The 19703-nt window shown below is 42.1% G+C and overlaps 1 protein-coding gene and 3 pseudogenes across 2 annotated transcripts; all 4 read left to right on the plus strand.

The window, feature by feature from the left end:
• Window positions 1-3513: 3513 nt before the first annotated feature.
• Window positions 3514-7751, plus strand: pcdh2a9 (protocadherin 2 alpha 9). The gene is made up of 2 exons (XM_086157687.1): window positions 3514-5865; window positions 7737-7751. The coding sequence occupies exons 1-2, from the start codon at window positions 3514-3516 to the stop codon at window positions 7749-7751; spliced, it is 2367 nt and encodes a 788-aa protein (XP_086013813.1).
• Window positions 7752-7812: 61 nt separating this feature from the next.
• On the plus strand, window positions 7813-10269 carry LOC147227568 (protocadherin alpha-8 pseudogene; annotated as a pseudogene).
• A 1792-nt stretch (window positions 10270-12061) lies between these two features.
• On the plus strand, window positions 12062-14626 carry LOC147227569 (protocadherin alpha-8 pseudogene; annotated as a pseudogene). Its single transcript, XR_015106997.1, has one exon. The product of XR_015106997.1 is annotated as a protocadherin alpha-8 pseudogene (transcript).
• A 2331-nt stretch (window positions 14627-16957) lies between these two features.
• Window positions 16958-19414, plus strand: LOC147227570 (protocadherin alpha-8 pseudogene; annotated as a pseudogene).
• The last annotated feature ends 289 nt before the right edge of the window (window positions 19415-19703 follow it).

Raw genomic sequence — 19703 nt, forward strand, 5'->3', positions numbered from 1 at the left:
ATGGAGACCTGGATGTCAGCGTAAATTCCTTGCAGGAAGCTTCTCCCTGGGAAACCTGTGACCCAGCAAGTTTTTGTCATTGAGGTAGGAAGTGTGGTGTAACCCAGGTGAAGATAGCCATAAGTAAATAAATACTAGAATAAATATTGAGCAGAATTTCATAATTTTTAAAAAGTTATATTATTGATGTAAATGTCTAAATGCGATAAATAGGATTAAAAATATCATTTCATATTGTTGGTGAATTATTTTGTCATTTACTTTAATAGCACTGTTGCTATAGGAAGTGGTCGATCTATCAGCCAATCACAACGCTGATAGCGATTTCGTTCCAGAAGCTACGAGAATGAAAAAAAAAAAAAAAAACTGATATGGAACGTTATGCTGTCGAGTTGATCGAGTGAGTGAACAAAGAAGGGAACAGATATTAAGTATTTCTGACGCTTATTTTATCTTTCCAAAGGTTTTATTTCATGTTCTATGACGCTAGACTGTGGTTACTTTGAACATTTTCTTGCTAAGTTTAATGACTGTATAGCCGGAGAAACGGTGAAGTGTTTGGAGTCCATGCGTCCGTGGATATGATCGTTGATGGCGAGACACCAACGAAAAGAAACTCGACTCGACTGGATGTGAAATTGGTAGGAGAACTTTTCTACAATTCTGTTCTTCTGCTTTTAGAAAACGTGGATTTTGAACGGCAAGCCGATTGAGTTTTTTTTTTTTTCCAAGTGTTTACCGAGAGTGGATTTTAACACGGTCGTAAGAAGAGATAGCTTTGCTTTCACTTGCTAACTCGCATTTACTTGCTAAAGGACTGATTGAGTAGCAAGATTTTGATAACTATAGAATATAATTATATATAACTGTATATTCACTTTGTTTATTTTAATGTGGCATATCTTGAATACGTTGACCCGTGAATCTAAAGTGTTATTGCAATTGAATGTGTTCATTTCCTATTGGGTTAATTTAGACGCTTAATGTAACTCAGTGGCGACTATAGTTGAAATAACCTGCCATTGGAAAGTAAATAGCAATACTGGATTTCTACACACTAAAATAGACAAATGTTGATTTAAAAGAAACATAACTAACTGTTAAAACAAAATAACTTACTGCTTAAATATTTAAAAGTAGGAACTGATAAAGAGCTTATGATGGATAAAGACTGAAACAGAATTTAAACAGAGCTCAGTTTAAATACTGAAACTAAACTAGTTAAATCAATAGAACTATAAGAAATTAATTGTTTCCTTAAACAAGGATTGAAACTGATGCTCATCTTTTGCATGATTATGTACATGGTTTTGTGTACTTATTGATACGTTTGTGTAAGTGTCTGTTTGGTACCGATTTGTAATTACTACTGTTTCTAACTACTTCAATTATTTTTGATAAACACGCCTGCATTTAAACTAACTATCGCTCTGTGGTGTCTGTTTATCTTTGAACCATTTTAACTGCTCTTCCTCTGAATCTAGTCCTGGTCCAAACCCGATTATATTTGTGGTAAGTGCCACGCCAGCATTTTTGCAGTCATGTGACAGTGAAAATGTTCACTCTGTATCTTGAATAAACACTCTGATAATGACAGCGGTTGATGGCTCCTGGTTTCCCCGAGAAAGAATAAACCAACTGCACAGCGCTCATGATCCGCATCCAGGTATCAATTCCATCTGCACTTACACTTCGACGCCAAATGAACGTTTTGAGGTGAATATTCGTCAAAGTGAAGCGGGAAATATACCTTTTTTAGTGCTGATGAAATTGTTCGAGAAGAAAGATACAAACATTCACTGATAGTGAGAGAAGTTGATGGAGGTAAACCTCAGCACTGTGGCATGTTGAATGCTACCATTATTGTTCTTGATATTCATGGCAATTCCCTGTTATTGAGCAAGAATATGTATAAAATTAAAATACAGGAAAATACTCCACTTGGCACAGTTCTATTTAAAATGAATGCAACAACTCTGGATGAGGGTGTAGAACCTGGACCATATAGGAAAAGGGGTCAGCAACCCGCGGCTCCCTATGGCTTTTTAAAATTGAGCATTTAATTAAAATGTATTTTCTTTTAGTTCATTCATTTTTAAAATGTTATTTTAAATTCGTAGATTATGGCACTCTTGTGACATCTAAATAATACCTTCAGAGATGTGATTTTGTTTCCTCTGCAGTTAATTGAAAAAAAAGAAAAAAAGAAACACATTTTGTTTATACATAGCATAAAGGCAAAAAAAATATAATGTTATATGCTGTGTTAATTCATTTTAAATTTGGAAGGGTTTGTGTGGCTCCTGTTGTTTTGATTCCGGTGGAGAAATGGGTCCAAATGGCTCTTTGAGTGGTAAAGGTTGCCGTGAGTGGATGTGTGATTATTCAAGGATTCAAGCCTTTTATTTTCATAATACAGAGTGCAATGAAAATTAAAGATAGCAGCTCACAGGTTCAGTGGAATCAAAACACACAAAAAAAGCACGACATATCAATACAACAATAGCAGCATCTCTGGGTTAGAGATATGACCAACAATATAAAAATATATAGAAACAACTAGAAGAATAAAAAGATCAGTATGTAGAAAGAAAAAGGTAAAGAGTAAAAAGTGAAGTGGACTTTTTTTATGATTTTTTTAATATTTTTTATAATTATCATTATTGCATTGTACTGTATGCGAGGTTCAAGTGTTCAGGGTTGTCCTGAATTTAGTGCGATGGCCGCTCCGAGGTAAAAACTGTTTTTGAAACTGTTTGTTTTTGCCTTCATTGTCCCAAACTGTCTTCTTGATGGCAATAATTGGAGTAGGTGGTGGCTGGGATGGTATGGATCTCTGAGGATGCTGTTGGCTCTCTTGACGCAGCATGTGTTATAGAACGATCATTTTTTGGGCAGTGTTTATGATCCTCTGCTGTGCCTTCCTTTCTGCTACAGTGCAGCTGGAGAACCCCAGTGAGTTTCCACAGCTCAGGACAGACGCCACAGTGCAGCCATAAAAGGACATTAGCAGCTTTCAGGAGAGGTTGTTCCTCCTAAGTATCCTTAGGAAATGCAGCCTCTGGTGTGCCTTTTCAGCAATGTCACTGATCCAGGTCAGATCCTAAATATGAGTATGACCTTTTGGACAAGAACTATCACAGATTTTGATTGTGACACAAATCACAATGTTGGTGTGTTGTACATTTCTGGGCAGTGACTAAACAAACAAGCAAAAAAAAAAAAAAAAAAAGGAATCTAATTCTTGTGTTTCTTGTGCACTGTCCACACGGTGTCAGTGTGGTCTATCTCTGTCGGTGATGTTGTCTAAGAAGCTCTTCCCATCTCTGGAGCGGATGAAAAGAAATCACCCAAGCTGGTGAGGTGCACGGGCGAAATCCATCAAGGAATATCAATATTGATTAATGGGTGCTTTTTATCTCTCATTTTAAATGATGCAGTGGATGCGATAAGGCGGATTCTGCTGGACTTGTGATCGGTGTTTTGTTTTTTTTTTTGTTTTTTTGCGTCATAATGGCAGGGCGAGGACAAAGGCGCCCGGCGAGCTGCTGGTGGCTTTGCGGAATCGTGCTTCTGCTCTCCGGAAAGCGGATCTTGGCTCAACTAAGGTATTCTATTCAAGAAGAAGTACAAGTGGGATCTCTGGTTGGAAACGTCGCCAAGGATTTGGGTCTCGATGTTAACACTCTGACGGACAGACGGTTTCGTATCGTCTCAGGTCCGAATCACGCATTGTTTCAGCTGAATCCGAACAACGGCGGGCTGCTGGTCGGAAAAATGATTGACCGGGAGGAGCTGTGCGGCGCGGCAAAAGCCTGTGTGGTAAACCTGAAAGTCGTTGTCGAAAACCCACTGGAAATACATTACGTGGGAGTGGAAATAACGGACGTGAATGACCACTCCCCGACCTTTTCTGAACGCGAGCAGCGGCTGGAAATCGCCGAGCACATACCGCCCGGGACGCATTTCCAGATTCACGCCGCAAGAGACCCCGACGTGGGCGTCCTTTCCGTGCGGTCCTACAAACTCAGCTCCAACGACGTCTTCGACATCGAGGTCCGAGAGAGCGAGGAGGATAAGATACCGTTTCTCAAGCTTAAAAAGCCCCTTGATCGGGAGCAGAAAGCGGAACACCGTTTACTGCTGACAGCTCTGGACGGCGGAAACCCGCACAAAACCGGGAGCCTGGATTTAAAGATCACGGTGCTCGATACCAATGATAATAGACCCGTGTTCAGCAAAGATGTTTATAATGTGGTTTTAAATGAGAACGCTCCTGTTGGGACTCTGGTAACGCAAATAAACGCAACCGATTTGGATGAAGGTCTGAACAGCGAAATTGAATATTCATTTGGGAAAACACTCAAGAAAAAGGTCTATGACACATTTGAGTTGGACAGCGTTACTGGCGAAATTAGAGTGAAAGGTCCGTTGGACTTTGAGGACACTGAGATTTTCAGAGTGGATTTATTGGCTTCAGATAAAGGTAATCCGCCCTGGACGTCCGAAAGTAGAGCTGTGATAAAAATAAGCGACCTGAATGACAACACGCCAAACATCGAAGTGACGTCTCTGCGCAACGTCGTCCCTGAAGATTCAAAATCCGGCACCGTCGTCTCCCTCATCAGCATAACGGACAGAGACTCGGGCATAAACGGGAAAGTTATTTGTTCAATCTCGGATGGCGTTCCGTTCGATTTGACCCCTTCCATCGAGGAGAACATGTTCTCTCTCGTCACAAAAGGCCCTTTGGACCGAGAATCCGTGTCACAGTATGACATCATAATAACAGCCACTGACTGCGGTGAGCCCCAACTTTCCACGATGAGAACGCTGATCGTTCAGGTGTCAGATGTAAATGATAATGAACCGAAGTTTAGCCAGAATCCATATGATCTGTATTTGGTAGAAAATAATGTCCCAGGTGCGTCAGTGCTCAGTGTAAGTGCAAATGATAATGACCTGGATGAGAATGCGGCGATTACCTATCACATTGTAAGAGCTGATGTGGTGAAGGGTGACATGACATCTTTCTTAAATGTAAATCCTGAAACTGGTGAGATTTCTGCACTGAAAAGTTTTGATTTTGAGTCGGTGAAAACCTTCCAGTTCCAAGTTGTTGCCACTGACTCTGGAAGTCCAGCACTGAGCAGCAACGTGACGGTGAAGGTGTTCATTCTGGATCAGAACGACAACCCTCCGGTCATCCTGTATCCGCTCAGCTCCAACGGCTCTGCCGAAGGCGTGGAGGAGATTCCCCGCAATGTGAACGCAGGACACCTGGTGACTAAAGTCAGAGCCTACGACGCCGATATAGGATATAACGGCTGGTTACTGTTTTCGCTGCAGGAAGTCACTGAGCACAGTCTGTTTGTTTTGGACCGCTATACAGGACAGATCAGAATGCTGCGCTCCTTCACAGAGACGGACGAGGCCGAGCATAAACTGGTCATACTGGTCAAAGACAACGGCAACGTTTCCCTCTCGGCAACAGCTACCGTGTTTGTCAAAGTCGTGGAGCCCAAAGAGGCTTTTGCCGCTTCCGACGTCAAAAGTTCGGCCAAAGTCGATGAAGACGACAACGTGACTTTTTACCTGATGATAACTTTGGGCTCAGTGTCAGTGCTCTTTGTCATCAGTATCGTGGTGTTGATCGCAATGCAGTGTTCTAAATCCACGGACTATACTTCTAAATATCTACAAGACGCCAACTATGATGGGACACTGTGTCACAGCATCCAGTACAGATCTGGAGACAAACGCTACATGTTAGTGGGACCCAGGATGAGTATAGGATCTACTATAGTCCCGGGCAGCCAGGCCAACACTCTGGTGCTCCCTGACAGGAGGAAGACTTCTGAAGAGGTAAATTATTTATCTTTCTAACATACCAAAAGATGATGAACATACATGAGCTTAGTTAGTTTAGTAATGCACACCATCTGTCATGCAGAATACACAATGAAATCCATCTCCACAGCACCAAATAAGTTTCATTGCCCTTCAGCTTTGAGTCATATATGTATCCTATTCTACTCTTGCAAATGGATTTTAGAATATAAATGATTCTTGTCTGTTGTCAAACTTGTACTTTAGGTTCATTCAACTACCATCTACAGATTTTCTTAGTAGACTGTGTGTGAATGTTCTCAGTCATCCAGGTTCATGGTGAATTCTTGTTGAAATCTTCCAGAAGTGCAACTGGACTTGAGCGAATAAACAATAACTATATTAATTATCATTCTCTTTTGTTCAGATCCGACCGAAAGCTAACACGTTGCCACAACCGTTTCCAAGTTTTCGTTTTTGCAAGGAAATGTTGGAATTTGAAAACCACTCTGCAAAAGAAGCTTGTGGTTTCCTCTGTCCATGGTGCTGATCCCAGACTGCTTCTGATTACATCACTTTAGGGTCCCAGACAAGATACTGATGCATTCTCATAGGGATTAATAGTTAAAACGTAAGACCAGGATGACACGCCTATATTTGTGCCATCGCTATCTTGTGTTGTGACACTTATGTTTTCATGACATGCGAGACATGTTTTTGTTCGTACTGCAGTATTTGGAATAACTTATCGATGGCTGGAATGCATAACCTCCTATCTGAAAAAAAAACCCACTTTTTTCAGGAAATGAAAAAAACGTTGAATTTGATTATAGTATGGTCTTTGTTAAAGATATTCAAGAATATTCTATTGTTCACAGAATATATTTCTATGTTATAATTTAGAAATACATAGCATGTATTTTTACCACTGACAATGCAGATAAGTGTTATTTCCCTAATATTTGGTCAATTCCTATAGGTTTTTGTCATGTGACATTTAGTTGTCACTATTCAATGCAAAAACCCAAAATCGAAAAAATTTGCAGATAGGAGGTTTTGCATTCCAGCCATCATTATGCATAGCATTGTTTGTGAGCACCTGTTTTAGGGAGGTAAAAATGGAAATCTATCTCCACAGCACTGAATATGTTTTATTGTCCATGGTTTTGAGTAATAGTCATATCTTGTTCTACTGTGGCAGATCGAGTTTTGAATTTAGTTGTGATTCGTCTATTATCAGGCTTCTGTGGTAGGTTGATATAAGTACCATATGCTGATTGTGTTTCCCCTAGATTATAGTATGCATTTTAGTTGTTTTAAATTTTTGCACTTGAAAAATGTGGTGCTAATCATTCATCTTGAATCGAAGCATAGTAATTATCCATTACTGTTTTAGATTTTGTTTTACATTCATTGATTGCTTTTATACATACAAATGATCCCTATTGTTAATTATATTTATATTACAGAGAAACCGAGGAATGAGCCATCATGCCAGGACGAAATACTTTTAAGTGAATTAATTTGGCACAATTCATGAAATTCAAATCACATTTAGACACACAACAACAATAAAATAGGATATTGCTTTATATTTGATCTCTGAAATGACCCGATATGCTGTGTTGTATCGCAGTAAATAATAAAAAACAAACACAATATACAGGGGATTTGTGTCCAAATTGAAAATAGACCAAAGAAGCAGCATCATGAGTCTCAGCCACAGGGTGTCAGTGTCATATCGGCATATACTGTACAGTTGTGATGCATTCCGTGCTGTTGGCCCTTCCCCTTACGATCGGGGTTTTGTTCGGATCTTTGTCGAAGAGACAGTGCCTTCAGCACAGTTGGCTGTCGCCGTTGTGGATTTTTGTCTTTTCCTCGCAAGGTTATGGTCTGTGTCGCAGCTGTGTAGCTCGTAGATCAGGGCCCTGTCTCTCTGTGATCCACGGGTGGGTCGGGGTGAAACGATAGACTGGAACCATGGGAGCAAGAGGACAAAGAGGAGGAACATGGCAGTGGCGGGTAGCCCTCTGTCTCTACGCGGCGCTCAGCTGTTGGGAACTCGTTTCAGCCCAGATCAAATACTCGGTTGTCGAGGAAGTCAAAGTGGGATCCGTCGTGGGAAATGTGGCCAAGGACCTCGGGATGGACGTCATTTCACTGGAGGAGAGACGGTTTCGTATCGTTTCGGGGACCGAAGAGGTTCCGTTCGGACTCCACCAGAACAATGGTGTCTTGTACGTGCGCGGAAATATCAACCGAGAGGAGATGTGCGAAAAAATGTCGCCGTGCGTGATCAACCTCAAGCTGGTGGCCGAGAACCCCATGGAGATACACTACGTTGCTGTGGAAATCATCGACGTGAACGATAACTCGCCCAGTTTTAACGAAGGAGAGAAAACCTTGGAAATCTCGGAGTCCACACTCCCCGGTATTCGATTCCACTTACCGACGGCCCGCGACCCGGATGTCGGCATCAATACGGTGCGTGTTTATAAACTGAACCAAAATGAGTATTTTAGTGTACAAATTCAAGAGCGAGGAGTGGAAAAAATGCCATTTTTGGTTTTACAGAAAATGTTGGATCGAGAAAAGCAAAATAAGCATAGCCTGATTCTGACAGCAGTGGATGGTGGAAATCCGCCGAGATCAGGGACCATGAACGTCACAGTCAATGTTCTCGATGCAAATGATAATAATCCAACATTTGAGGAAGAGGTATATTCTGTAAGCATAGCTGAAAATGTGAACGCTGACACTAAAGTGATCCAGGTTAAAGCAGTGGATCTGGATGAGGGATCCAATGGAGATATTGAATATTATTTTGGAAGTGAAATTGACCAAAAGATATATGAACTTTTTTCAGTGGATAAAAACACTGGTGAAATAAAAGTGAAGGGCAAAATTGACTTTGAGAAAGTCAATGTTTATAACTTAGACGTTCATGCAACTGACAAAGGACAGCCTCCATTGAAAAGTCACTGCAGGGTGATTATTAAAGTGCTCGATGAAAATGACAACAAACCTGAAATAGAAGTGACGCCCCTTTTACAAATGATACCTGAAGATTCAAAACCTGGAACTGTGGTTTCTCTAATCAGTGTCTCCGACAAAGACGTGGGTCTGAATGGCAAAGTAATATGCAGTCTTTCAGAAAATGTCCCATTCGAACTGAAACCATCCTATCAAGATAATATGTATTCGCTGGTTCTTAAAACTGCTCTGGATCGAGAATCCTTTTCACAATATGACGTAACAATAACTGCAACAGACTGTGGTCAGCCTCCTCTTTCCACATTGAAGACTTTGAGTATTGAGGTATCAGACGTAAATGATAACACTCCTCACTTTCTCACGAATCCAGTTGAAATTTACCTGGTAGAAAATAACATTGCAGGAAACGCCATCTTCTCAGTGACTGCTGCAGATAAAGACTTAAATGAAAACGCTGCACTGAGTTATCATTTAGCTCGGGAGGAGAACAGTCAAGGAAAAATGTCAACATATTTAAACATTAATCCTGAGAACGGACAGATTTCAGCGCTGAAGAGTTTTGACTTTGAGTCAGTGAAGACCTTCCAGTTCCAAGTTGTTGCCACTGATTCTGGAAGTCCAGCACTGAGCAGCAATGTGACGGTGAAGGTGTTCATTCTGGATCAGAACGACAACCCTCCGGTCATCCTGTATCCGCTCAGCTCCAACGGCTCTGCCGAAGGCGTGGAGGAGATTCCCCGCAATGTGAACGCAGGACACCTGGTGACTAAAGTCAGAGCCTACGACGCCGATATAGGATATAACGGCTGGTTACTGTTTTCGCTGCAGGAAGTCACTGAGCACAGTCTGTTTGTTTTGGACCGCTATACAGGACAGATCAGAACGCTGCGCTCCTTCACGGAGACGGACGAGGCCGAGCATAAACTGGTCATACTGGTGAAAGACAACGGCAACGTTTCCCTCTCGGCAACAGCTACCGTGCTCGTCAAAGTTGTTGAGCCCAAAGAGGCTTTTGCCGCTTCCGACGTCAAAAGTTCGGCCAAAGTCGACGAAGACGACAACGTGACTTTTTACCTGATGATAACTTTGGGCTCAGTCTCAGTGCTCTTTGTCATCAGTATCGTGGTGTTGATCGCAATGCAGTGTTCTAAATCCACGGACTATACTTCTAAATATCTACAAGACGCCAACTATGATGGGACACTGTGTCACAGCATCCAGTACAGATCTGGAGACAAACGCTACATGTTAGTGGGACCCAGGATGAGTATAGGATCTACTATAGTCCCGGGCAGCCAGGCCAACACTCTGGTGCTCCCTGACAGGAGGAAGACTTCTGAAGAGGTAAATCATTTATCTTTCTACCTTTTCACCAAAGGTTTGTCAGCATATGTGAGCAAGTTTAACCGTGTGACATGGGTATCAGATGGTTGTTATTCATAGGGCAGTATTTGTTTTCAGTTATGCAAATCATCTTTTGTGGGCACCTGTTTCACACAGGTACACAATGAAATCCATCCTCACAGCACAGCATGGGTTTAATTGTCCAAAGCTTTGAGTCATATTTGTATGCTATTCTACTCTGGCAAATGGATTTTGGAATTTAAATGTGTTTTGTCTGTTGTCAAACTTGTGCTTTCGTTGGGCACAACTCCCATCTACAGATTATGTTTCGACTAGTCTCTGTGGATGTGCTCAGTCATCCAGGTCATGGTGAATTCTTGTCAAACTCTTCTTGTCATGGCAACTGGACTTGAGCAAATATGCAATTACGATATTAATTAGCATGCTCTCTTGTTTAGACTCCAACAAAAGGCTAACATATTTCCACAACTGTTTCCAAGTTGTCATTTTCGTATGGAAATGTCGGAATTTGACAACCACTCTGAGACAGGAGCTCGTGATTTCCTCTGTCCGTGGTGCTGAACACGGACCGCTTCTGATCACATCACTGTTGGGTCAAAGTCAAGATACTGATGCGTTCTCATAGAGATCAATTTTGACCAGGATAACTCACCTATATTTATGACAACAGTATCTTGTGTTGTGACAGTTTTTTTTTTTTCCTCACGTGCATCATGAATGATTCTTTAGATTCCTTTTTATTCCAATTATGTATGTCAACCTGGATTTCCAACTGAGGTAATGGTTGCCCTTGGTTTGATTCAGACAAGGGGACCTTTCTGTGTGGAGTTTGCATGTTCCCCTTGTGTCTGAGTGGGTTTCCTCCGATAGCCAAAAAAGAATGTAGCAGGTTAATTCTGAAATATGGGGGAAATTGCCCCAAATGAGAGAATGGTTGTCCCTGCAATGACTGGCGACCGGGTGAACGATGTCTCTCCCCTGATGTGAGCGAGGATACGCTCCAGCATCCCCGTTGACCCTGGATGAACAACAGAAAATGGATGGATGGGAATTATGTGGTACTTTGTGTGATTATATTTTCTTGATATGCGAGACATGTTGTTTGTACTGCAGTATTTGGAATGACTTGTGTATATCATCAGTTGTGAGCACCTCTTTTAGGGAGGTAAACATGGAAATCTATCTCCTCAGCACTGCGTTTGTTTTATTGTCCATGGCTTTTAGCCATAGTCATGTCTTGTTCTACTGTGGCAGATAGTTTTGCATTTAGTTGTGATTCGTTTATGATCAAGCTTCTGTTGTAGGTTGATAAAACTACTGTCTGTTGATTGTGTTTCCTCTCGATTATAGTGTGCATTTTAGTTATTTGGAAATTTTGCACTTGAGAAATGTGGGGCTAATCATTCATCTTAAGCCAAAGAATAGTAATTATCCATTACCTTCTTAAATTTTCTTTTACATTCATTGATTGTTTTTATCCATACCAATGATCCCTATTTTTAATTAGATTTCTATTAAATAGAAACCCAGGAATATGCCGCAAGGCCAAGACTGTATAGTTTCAATTAAATTTGTCTGGCAAAATTCATATGAGCTTCAAATCACATGTAGATACACAAATACCCTAAAATAGGATTTAGCTGTATATTTGATTTCTGAAATGACTGGATAAGCTGTGTTGTATCATAGTAAACAACAAAAAACAAACCAAACATACAGCAGTTTTGTGTTCAAATCGAAAAAGAGCAAAGAAGCAGCATCGTGACTCTCAGCCACAGGGTGTCAGTGTCATATCGGCATATACTGTACAGTTGTGATGCACTGCGTGCTGTTGGCCCTTCCCCTTACGATCGGGGTTTTGTTCGGATCTTTGTCGAAGAGACAGTGCCTTCAGCACAGTTGGCTGTCGCCGTTGTGAATTTTTTGCATTTCCTCGCAAGATTATGGTCTGTTTTTTAGCTTTGTAGCTCGTAGATCAGACCGCTGTCTCTCTGTGATCCACGAGTGGGTCGGGGTGAAACGATAGACTGGAACCATGGGAGCAAGAGGACAAAGAGGAGGAACACGGCAGTGGCGGGTAGCCCTCTGTCTCTACGCGGCGCTCAGCTGTTGGGAACTCGTTTCAGCCCAGATCAAATACTCGGTTGTCGAGGAAGTCAAAGTGGGATCCGTCGTGGGAAATGTGGCCAAGGACCTCGGGATGGACGTCATTTCACTGGAGGAGAGACGGTTTCGTATCGTGTCGGGGACCGAAGAGGTTCCGTTCGGACTCCACGGGAACAATGGTGTCTTGTACGTGCGTGAAAATATCAACCGAGAGGAGCTGTGCGAAAAAACGTCTCCGTGCGTGATCAACCTCAAGCTGGTGGCCGAGAACCCCATGGAGATACACTACGTTGCTGTGGAAATCATCGACGTGAACGATAACTCGCCTGGTTTTAACGAAGGAGAGAAAACGTTGGAGATCTCGGAGTCCACCCTCCCCGGCAGACGCTTCCAGTTACCCACGGCCCGCGACCCGGATGTTGGTATCAATACGGTGCGTGTTTATAAACTAAATCACAATGAATATTTTACGATTCACATGCGAGAAAAAGCAGATGACAAAACACCATTTTTGGTTTTACAAAAGATGCTGGATCGAGAAAAGCAAAATGAGCATAGCCTGATTCTGACAGCAGTGGATGGTGGAAATCCGCCGAGATCTGGAACCCTGAACGTTACAGTTACTGTTCTCGACTCAAACGATAACGCTCCAATATTTGACCAAGAAATATATTCCGTGACAATATCGGAAAACGTCAACACTGAAACTAAAGTGATCCAGGTTAAAGCAGTAGATCTGGATGAGGGATCCAATGGAGATATTGAATACTATTTTGGAAGTGAAGTAGATCCAAATATATATGATTTGTTTTCGTTGGATAAAAACACTGGTGAAATAAAAGTAAAAGGCAAAATTGACTTTGAGGAAATTGATGTTTATAAGTTGGACATCCATGCAACTGACAAAGGACATTCTCCTACAATGAGTAATTGTAGGGTGATTATTAAGGTGCTTGATGAAAATGACAACGAACCTGAAATAGAGGTGACACCCCTTTTAAAAATGATACCTGAAGATTCAAAACCTGGAACTGTGATTTCTCTGATCAGTGTTTCAGACAAAGACGTGGGTCTGAATGGCAAAGTAATATGCAGTCTTTCAGAAAATGTCCCATTCGAACTGAAACCATCCTATCAAGATAATATGTATTCGTTGGTTCTTAAAACTGCTCTGGATCGAGAATCCTTTTCGCAATATGACGTAACAATAACAGCAACCGACTGCGGTCAGCCTCCTCTTTCCACACTGAAGACTTTGAGTATTGAGGTATCAGACGTAAATGATAACACTCCTCACTTTCTCACGAATCCAGTTGAAATTTACCTGGTAGAAAATAACATTGCAGGAAACGCCATCTTCTCAGTGACTGCTGCAGATAAAGACTTAAATGAAAATGCTGCACTGAGTTATCATTTAGCTAGGGAGGAGAACAGTCAAGGAAAAATGTCAACATATTTAAACATTAATCCGGAGAACGGACAGATTTCAGCGCTGAAGAGTTTTGACTTTGAGTTGGTGAAGACCTTCCAGTTCCAAGTTGTTGCCACTGACTCTGGAAGTCCAGCACTGAGCAGCAACGTGACGGTGAAGGTGTTCATTCTGGATCAGAACGACAACCCTCCGGTCATCCTGTATCCGGTCAGCTCCAACGGCTCTGCCGAAGGCATGGAGGAGATTCCCCGCAATGTGAACGCAGGACACCTGGTAACTAAAGTCAGAGCCTACGACGCCGATATAGGATATAACGGCTGGTTACTGTTTTCGCTGCAGGAAGTCACTGAGCACAGTCTGTTTGTTTTGGATCGCTATACTGGACAGATCAGAACGCTGCGCTCCTTCACGGAGACGGATGAGGCCGAGCATAAACTGGTCATACTGGTCAAAGACAACGGCAACGTTTCCCTCTCGGCAACAGCTACCGTGCTCGTCAAAGTTGTTGAGCCCAAAGAGGCTTTTGCCGCTTCCGACGTCAAAAGTTCGGCCAAAATCGACGAAGACGACAACATGACTTTTTACCTGATGATAACTCTGGGCTCAGTCTCAGTGCTCTTTGTCATCAGTATCGTGGTGTTGATCGCAATGCAGTGTTCTAAATCAACGGACTATACTTCTAAATATCTACAAGACGCCAACTATGATGGGACACTGTGTCACAGCATCCAGTACAGATCTGGAGACAAACGCTACATGTTAGTGGGACCCAGGATGAGTATAGGATCTACTATAGTCCCAGGCAGCCAGGCCAACACTCTGGTGCTCCCTGACAGGAGGAAGACTTCTGAAGAGGTAAATCATTTATCTTTCTATCTTTACACCAAAAGATGCTGAACATTCATGAGCAAGTCTAAAACTGAGACATTGGTGTTTGATGACGTTATGCATTCAAGCATCGCTGGCTTAGTTTTACATTGCCTAGTTTCTGGATAAATGAAATAATGCAGAGATTTGTGGTGGTATATTCTGATTATACACAAGACATGTTGTTCATAAGGTCATTGATCATGTGATCATGTGATCCCACTGATCGCACAAAGGCACAAAACTTTAACAAGTAATTGGTATTGAAAAATATAGTAATGCACTTTAAGATTAAATGAGACTTATAAAGAAAGGGATTTTTAAACCACTTCCACATGTGCGTATAAAATCTAAATTGAATCCTTGTCTACACCTTACAAACTAAAAAGAGTGCTATTAAATGTGTAAGGCAGAAAGTATTCACCTGTCCTGTAAATGTGTAAACTACATCCATGAAAGATGCAAACACATACAATACATACTGAAAATGTACGGAGTTGCATGAAAATTGAATTCCACCATACTCTTTAGTAGTGAAGCTGGTGACTAACATTAAATCGCACATTTTCGCAAGCAATTAGCTAGCTGGCTTTTACCGCTGCTTCACTGATTTCTCAGCTATGGGTGAAAGTGGACGCTGTTTCCTCCGACCCGCCAGCAATTCGTCAATCTTATCTCTTCTCAGTTGTCTTTGCAAGCTGTCATATTTTTTGCCCTGATGAGTCTTGTAGTGGCGCAGAATATTATATTGCTTGAATAACGAAACTTGTTGCAAACGCGACAAGCTCGAAGGTTTCCCGTGCGTCTCCGTAAATAAATAAAATGTAGTCCATTTTTCTTTGAGATTCTACACTCTTTAACTACTTTTCTGTGTTTTGATAGCGACATTTTGGCTAGTGAGGGAGTAGCGGGGAGGGAGAGAAGGGGGTAAAAACAACATCATAACAAGGAGCAGGTGGTGCATTGATAACGTCTGCTGATTGGTCTGTCTCAGAGATGCGGATTGTCGTCTACTCTGACCAAAATAGTGCGCCCCCAGCGGACAATTCTTGAATTGCACTTAATTTAAAAAAATAAATCCTTATCTTTTATGCATTTTTTCACTTTCAAATGATCTTGTGGACCTGATCGAATCCCCTTGCAGGCCGGTTCCGGCCCGCGGGCCAAATGTTTGACACCCCTGCAATCACCCTACACCCTACAGTGTTGGGTGATTGCCCCGAATGAGAGAATGGTTGTCTGTCTGTATATGTGGCCCTGCAATGACTGGCGACCAGTCCAGGGTGAACCCTACCTCTCACATGATGTGAGTTGGGATAGGCTAGGCATCCCCTGTGACCCTGGATAAACGACAGAAGATGGATGGATGGGAAAAATGTGGAACTTTGTGTGATTATATTTTCATGACATTAGAGACGTGTTGTTGTTCGTACCACAGTATTTGGAATGACTTATGCATATTATCAGTTGTGCGCACCTGATTTAGAGAGGTACACATGGAAATGTATCTCCACAGCTCTACATATGTTTTATTGTCCATGGGTTTTTAGCCATAGTCATATCTTGTTCTACTGTGGCAGATTGTTTTGAATTTAGATGTGATTCATCTACTATCAGGCTTCTGTTGTAGGTTGACATATCTAATGTCTGCTGGTTGTGTTTCCTCTCAGTTACAGTATGCATTTTAGTTATTTTAAAAATTTGCACTTGAGAAATGTGTTGCTAATCATTCATCTTGAACTGAAGAATTGTAATTATCCATTTCCGTTTTACATTTTGTTTTGCATTCATTGATTGTTTTTATTCGTAGAAATGATCCCTATTGTTAATTATATTTATATTACAGAGAAACCAATGAATAAGCCACAAGACCAAGAATAAAGTGTTTAACTGAATTACTTTTGCACAATTTATGGACTTCAAATCATATGTAGATACACAACAACAATAAAATAGGATAGTACTGTATATTTGATTTCTGAAATGACTGGATAAGCTGTGTTGTATCATAGCAAATAATAGAAACCAAACCAAAACAAAACAGCAGATTTGTGTTCAAATCGAAAATAGACCAAAGAAGCAGCATCATGAGTCTCAGCCACAGGGTGTCAGTGTCATATCGGCATATACTGTACAGTTGTGATGCACTGCGTGCTGTTGGCCCTTCCCCTTACGATCGGGGTTTTGTTCGGATCTTTGTCGAAGAGACATTGCCTTCAGCACAGTTGGCTGTCGCCGTTGTGGATTTTTGTCTTTTCCTCGCAAGATTATGGTCTGTTTTTTAGCTTTGTAGCTCGTAGATCAGACCGCTGTCTCTCTGTGATCCACGAGTGGGTCGGGGTGAAACGATAGACTGGAACCATGGGAGCAAGAGGACAAAGAGGAGGAACACGGCAGTGGCGGGTAGCCCTCTGTCTCTACGCGGCGCTCAGCTGTTGGGAGCTCGTTTCAGCCCAGATCAAATACTCGGTCGCCGAGGAAGTCAAAGTGGGATCCGTCGTGGGAAATGTGGCCAAGGACCTCGGGATGGACGTCATTTCACTGGAGGAGAGACGGTTTCGTATCGTGTCGGGGACCGAAGAGGTTCCGTTCGGACTCCACCAGAACAATGGTGTCTTGTACGTGCGTGAAAATATCAACCGAGAGGAGATGTGCGAAAAAACGTCGTCGTGCGTGATCAACCTCAAGCTGGTGGCCGAGAACCCCATGGAGATACACTACGTTGCTGTGGAAATCATCGACGTGAACGATAACTCGCCCAGTTTTAACGAAGGAGGGAAAACGTTAGAGATCCCGGAGTCCACCCTGCCCGGTATCCGTTTCCAGTTACCCACGGCCCGCGACCCGGATGTCGGCATCAATACGGTGCGTGTTTATAAACTGAATCAAAATGAGTTTTTTAGTGTACAAATTCAAGAGCGAGGAGTGGAAAAAATACCATTTTTGGTTTTACAAAAGCTGTTGGATCGAGAAAAGCAAAATGAGCATCTCCTGATTCTGACAGCAGTGGATGGTGGAAATCCGCCGAGATCAGGAACCCTGAACGTCACAGTTAATGTTCTTGATACAAACGATAATAATCCAGTATTTGATGAAGAGGTATATTCTGTAACCATTGCTGAAAATGTGAATACTGAAACTAAAGTGATCCAGGTTAAAGCAGTAGATCTGGATGAGGGATCCAATGGAGATATTGAATACTATTTTGGAAGTGAAATTGACCCAAAAATAAATGATCTGTTTTTCATGGATAAAAACACTGGTGAAATAAAAGTTAAGGGCAAAATCGACTTTGAGATGGTCAGTGTATATTACGTAGACATTCATGCAACTGATAAAGGACAGCCTCCAATGAAAAGTCACTGCAGGGTAATTATTAAAGTGGTTGATGAAAATGACAACAAACCTGAAATAGAAGTGACGCCCCTTTTAAAAATGATACCTGAAGATTCAAAACCTGGAACAGTTATTTCTCTGATCAGTGTTTCAGACAAAGACGTGGGTCTGAATGGCAAAGTAATATGCAGTCTTTCAGAAAATGTCCCATTCGAACTGAAACCATCCTATCAAGATAATATGTATTCGCTGGTTCTTAAAACTGCTCTGGATCGAGAATCCGTTTCGCAATATGACGTAACAATAACAGCAACGGACTGTGGTCAGCCTCCTCTTTCCACATTGAAGACTTTGAGTATTGAGGTATCCGACGTAAATGATAACACTCCTCAATTTCTCAAGAATCCAATAGAAATTTACTTGGTAGAAAATAACATTGCGGGAAACTCAATGTTTTCCGTTACTGCTGCAGATAAAGACTTAAATGAAAACGCTGCACTGAGTTATCACATAGCTCGGGAGGAGAACAGTCAAGGAAAAATGTCAACGTATTTAAACATTAATCCGGAGAACGGACAGATTTCAGCGCTGAAGAGTTTTGACTTCGAGAGCCTCAAGACCTTCCAGTTCCAAGTTGTTGCCACTGACTCTGGAAGTCCAGCACTGAGCAGCAATGTGACGGTGAAGGTGTTCATTCTGGATCAGAACGACAACCCTCCGGTCATCCTGTATCCGCTCAGCTCCAACGGCTCTGCCGAAGGCGTGGAGGAGATTCCCCGCAATGTGAACGCAGGACACCTGGTGACTAAAGTCAGAGCCTACGACGCCGATATAGGATATAACGGCTGGTTACTGTTTTCGCTGCAGGAAGTCACTGAGCACAGTCTGTTTGTTTTGGACCGCTATACAGGACAGATCAGAATGCTGCGCTCCTTCACGGAGACGGACGAGGCCGAGCATAAACTGGTCATACTGGTCAAAGACAACGGCAACGTTTCCCTCTCGGCAACAGCTACTGTGTTTGTCAAAGTCGTGGAGCCCAAAGAGGCTTTTGCCGCTTCCGACGTCAAAAGTTCGGCCAAAGTCAACGAAGACGACAACGTGACTTTTTACCTGATGATAACTTTGGGCTCAGTCTCAGTGCTCTTTGTCATCAGTATCGTGGTGTTGATCGCAATGCAGTGTTCTAAATCCACGGACTATACTTCTAAATATCTACAAGACGCCAACTATGATGGGACACTGTGTCACAGCATCCAGTACAGATCTGGAGACAAACGCTACATGTTAGTGGGACCCAGGATGAGTATAGGATCTACTATAGTCCCGGGCAGCCAGGCCAACACTCTGGTGCTCCCTGACAGGAGGAAGACTTCTGAAGAGGTAAATCATTTATCTTTCTACCTTTTCACCAAAGGTTTGTCAGCATATGTGAGCAAGTTTAACAGTGTGACATGGGTATCAGATGGTTGTTATTCATAGGGCAGTATTTGTTTTCAGTTATGCAAATCATCTTTTGTGGGCACCTGTTTCACATAGGTACACAATGAAATCCATCCTCACAGCACAGCATGGGTTTAATTGTCCAAAGCTTTGAGTCATAGTTGTATGCTATTCTACTTTGGCAAATGGATTTTGGAATTTAAATGTGTTTTGTCTGTTGTCAAACTTGTGCTTTCGTTGGGCACAACTCCCATCTACAGATTATGTTTCGACTAGTCTCTGTGGATGTGCTCAGTCATCCAGGTCATGGTGAATTCTTGTCAAACTC

This window comes from Fistularia commersonii, chromosome 13, assembly GCF_037954325.1.
Source record: "Fistularia commersonii isolate RoL2024-O1a breed Wild chromosome 13, RoL_Fcom_v1.0, whole genome shotgun sequence".
Lineage (NCBI taxonomy): Eukaryota > Metazoa > Chordata > Actinopteri > Syngnathiformes > Fistulariidae > Fistularia > Fistularia commersonii.

What these genes read in the sequence shown, in the direction of transcription:
- pcdh2a9 (XM_086157687.1), top strand. Translation starts at nt 3,514, where the DNA reads ATGGCAGGGCGAGGACAAAGGCGCCCGGCGAGCTGCTGGTGGCTTTGC.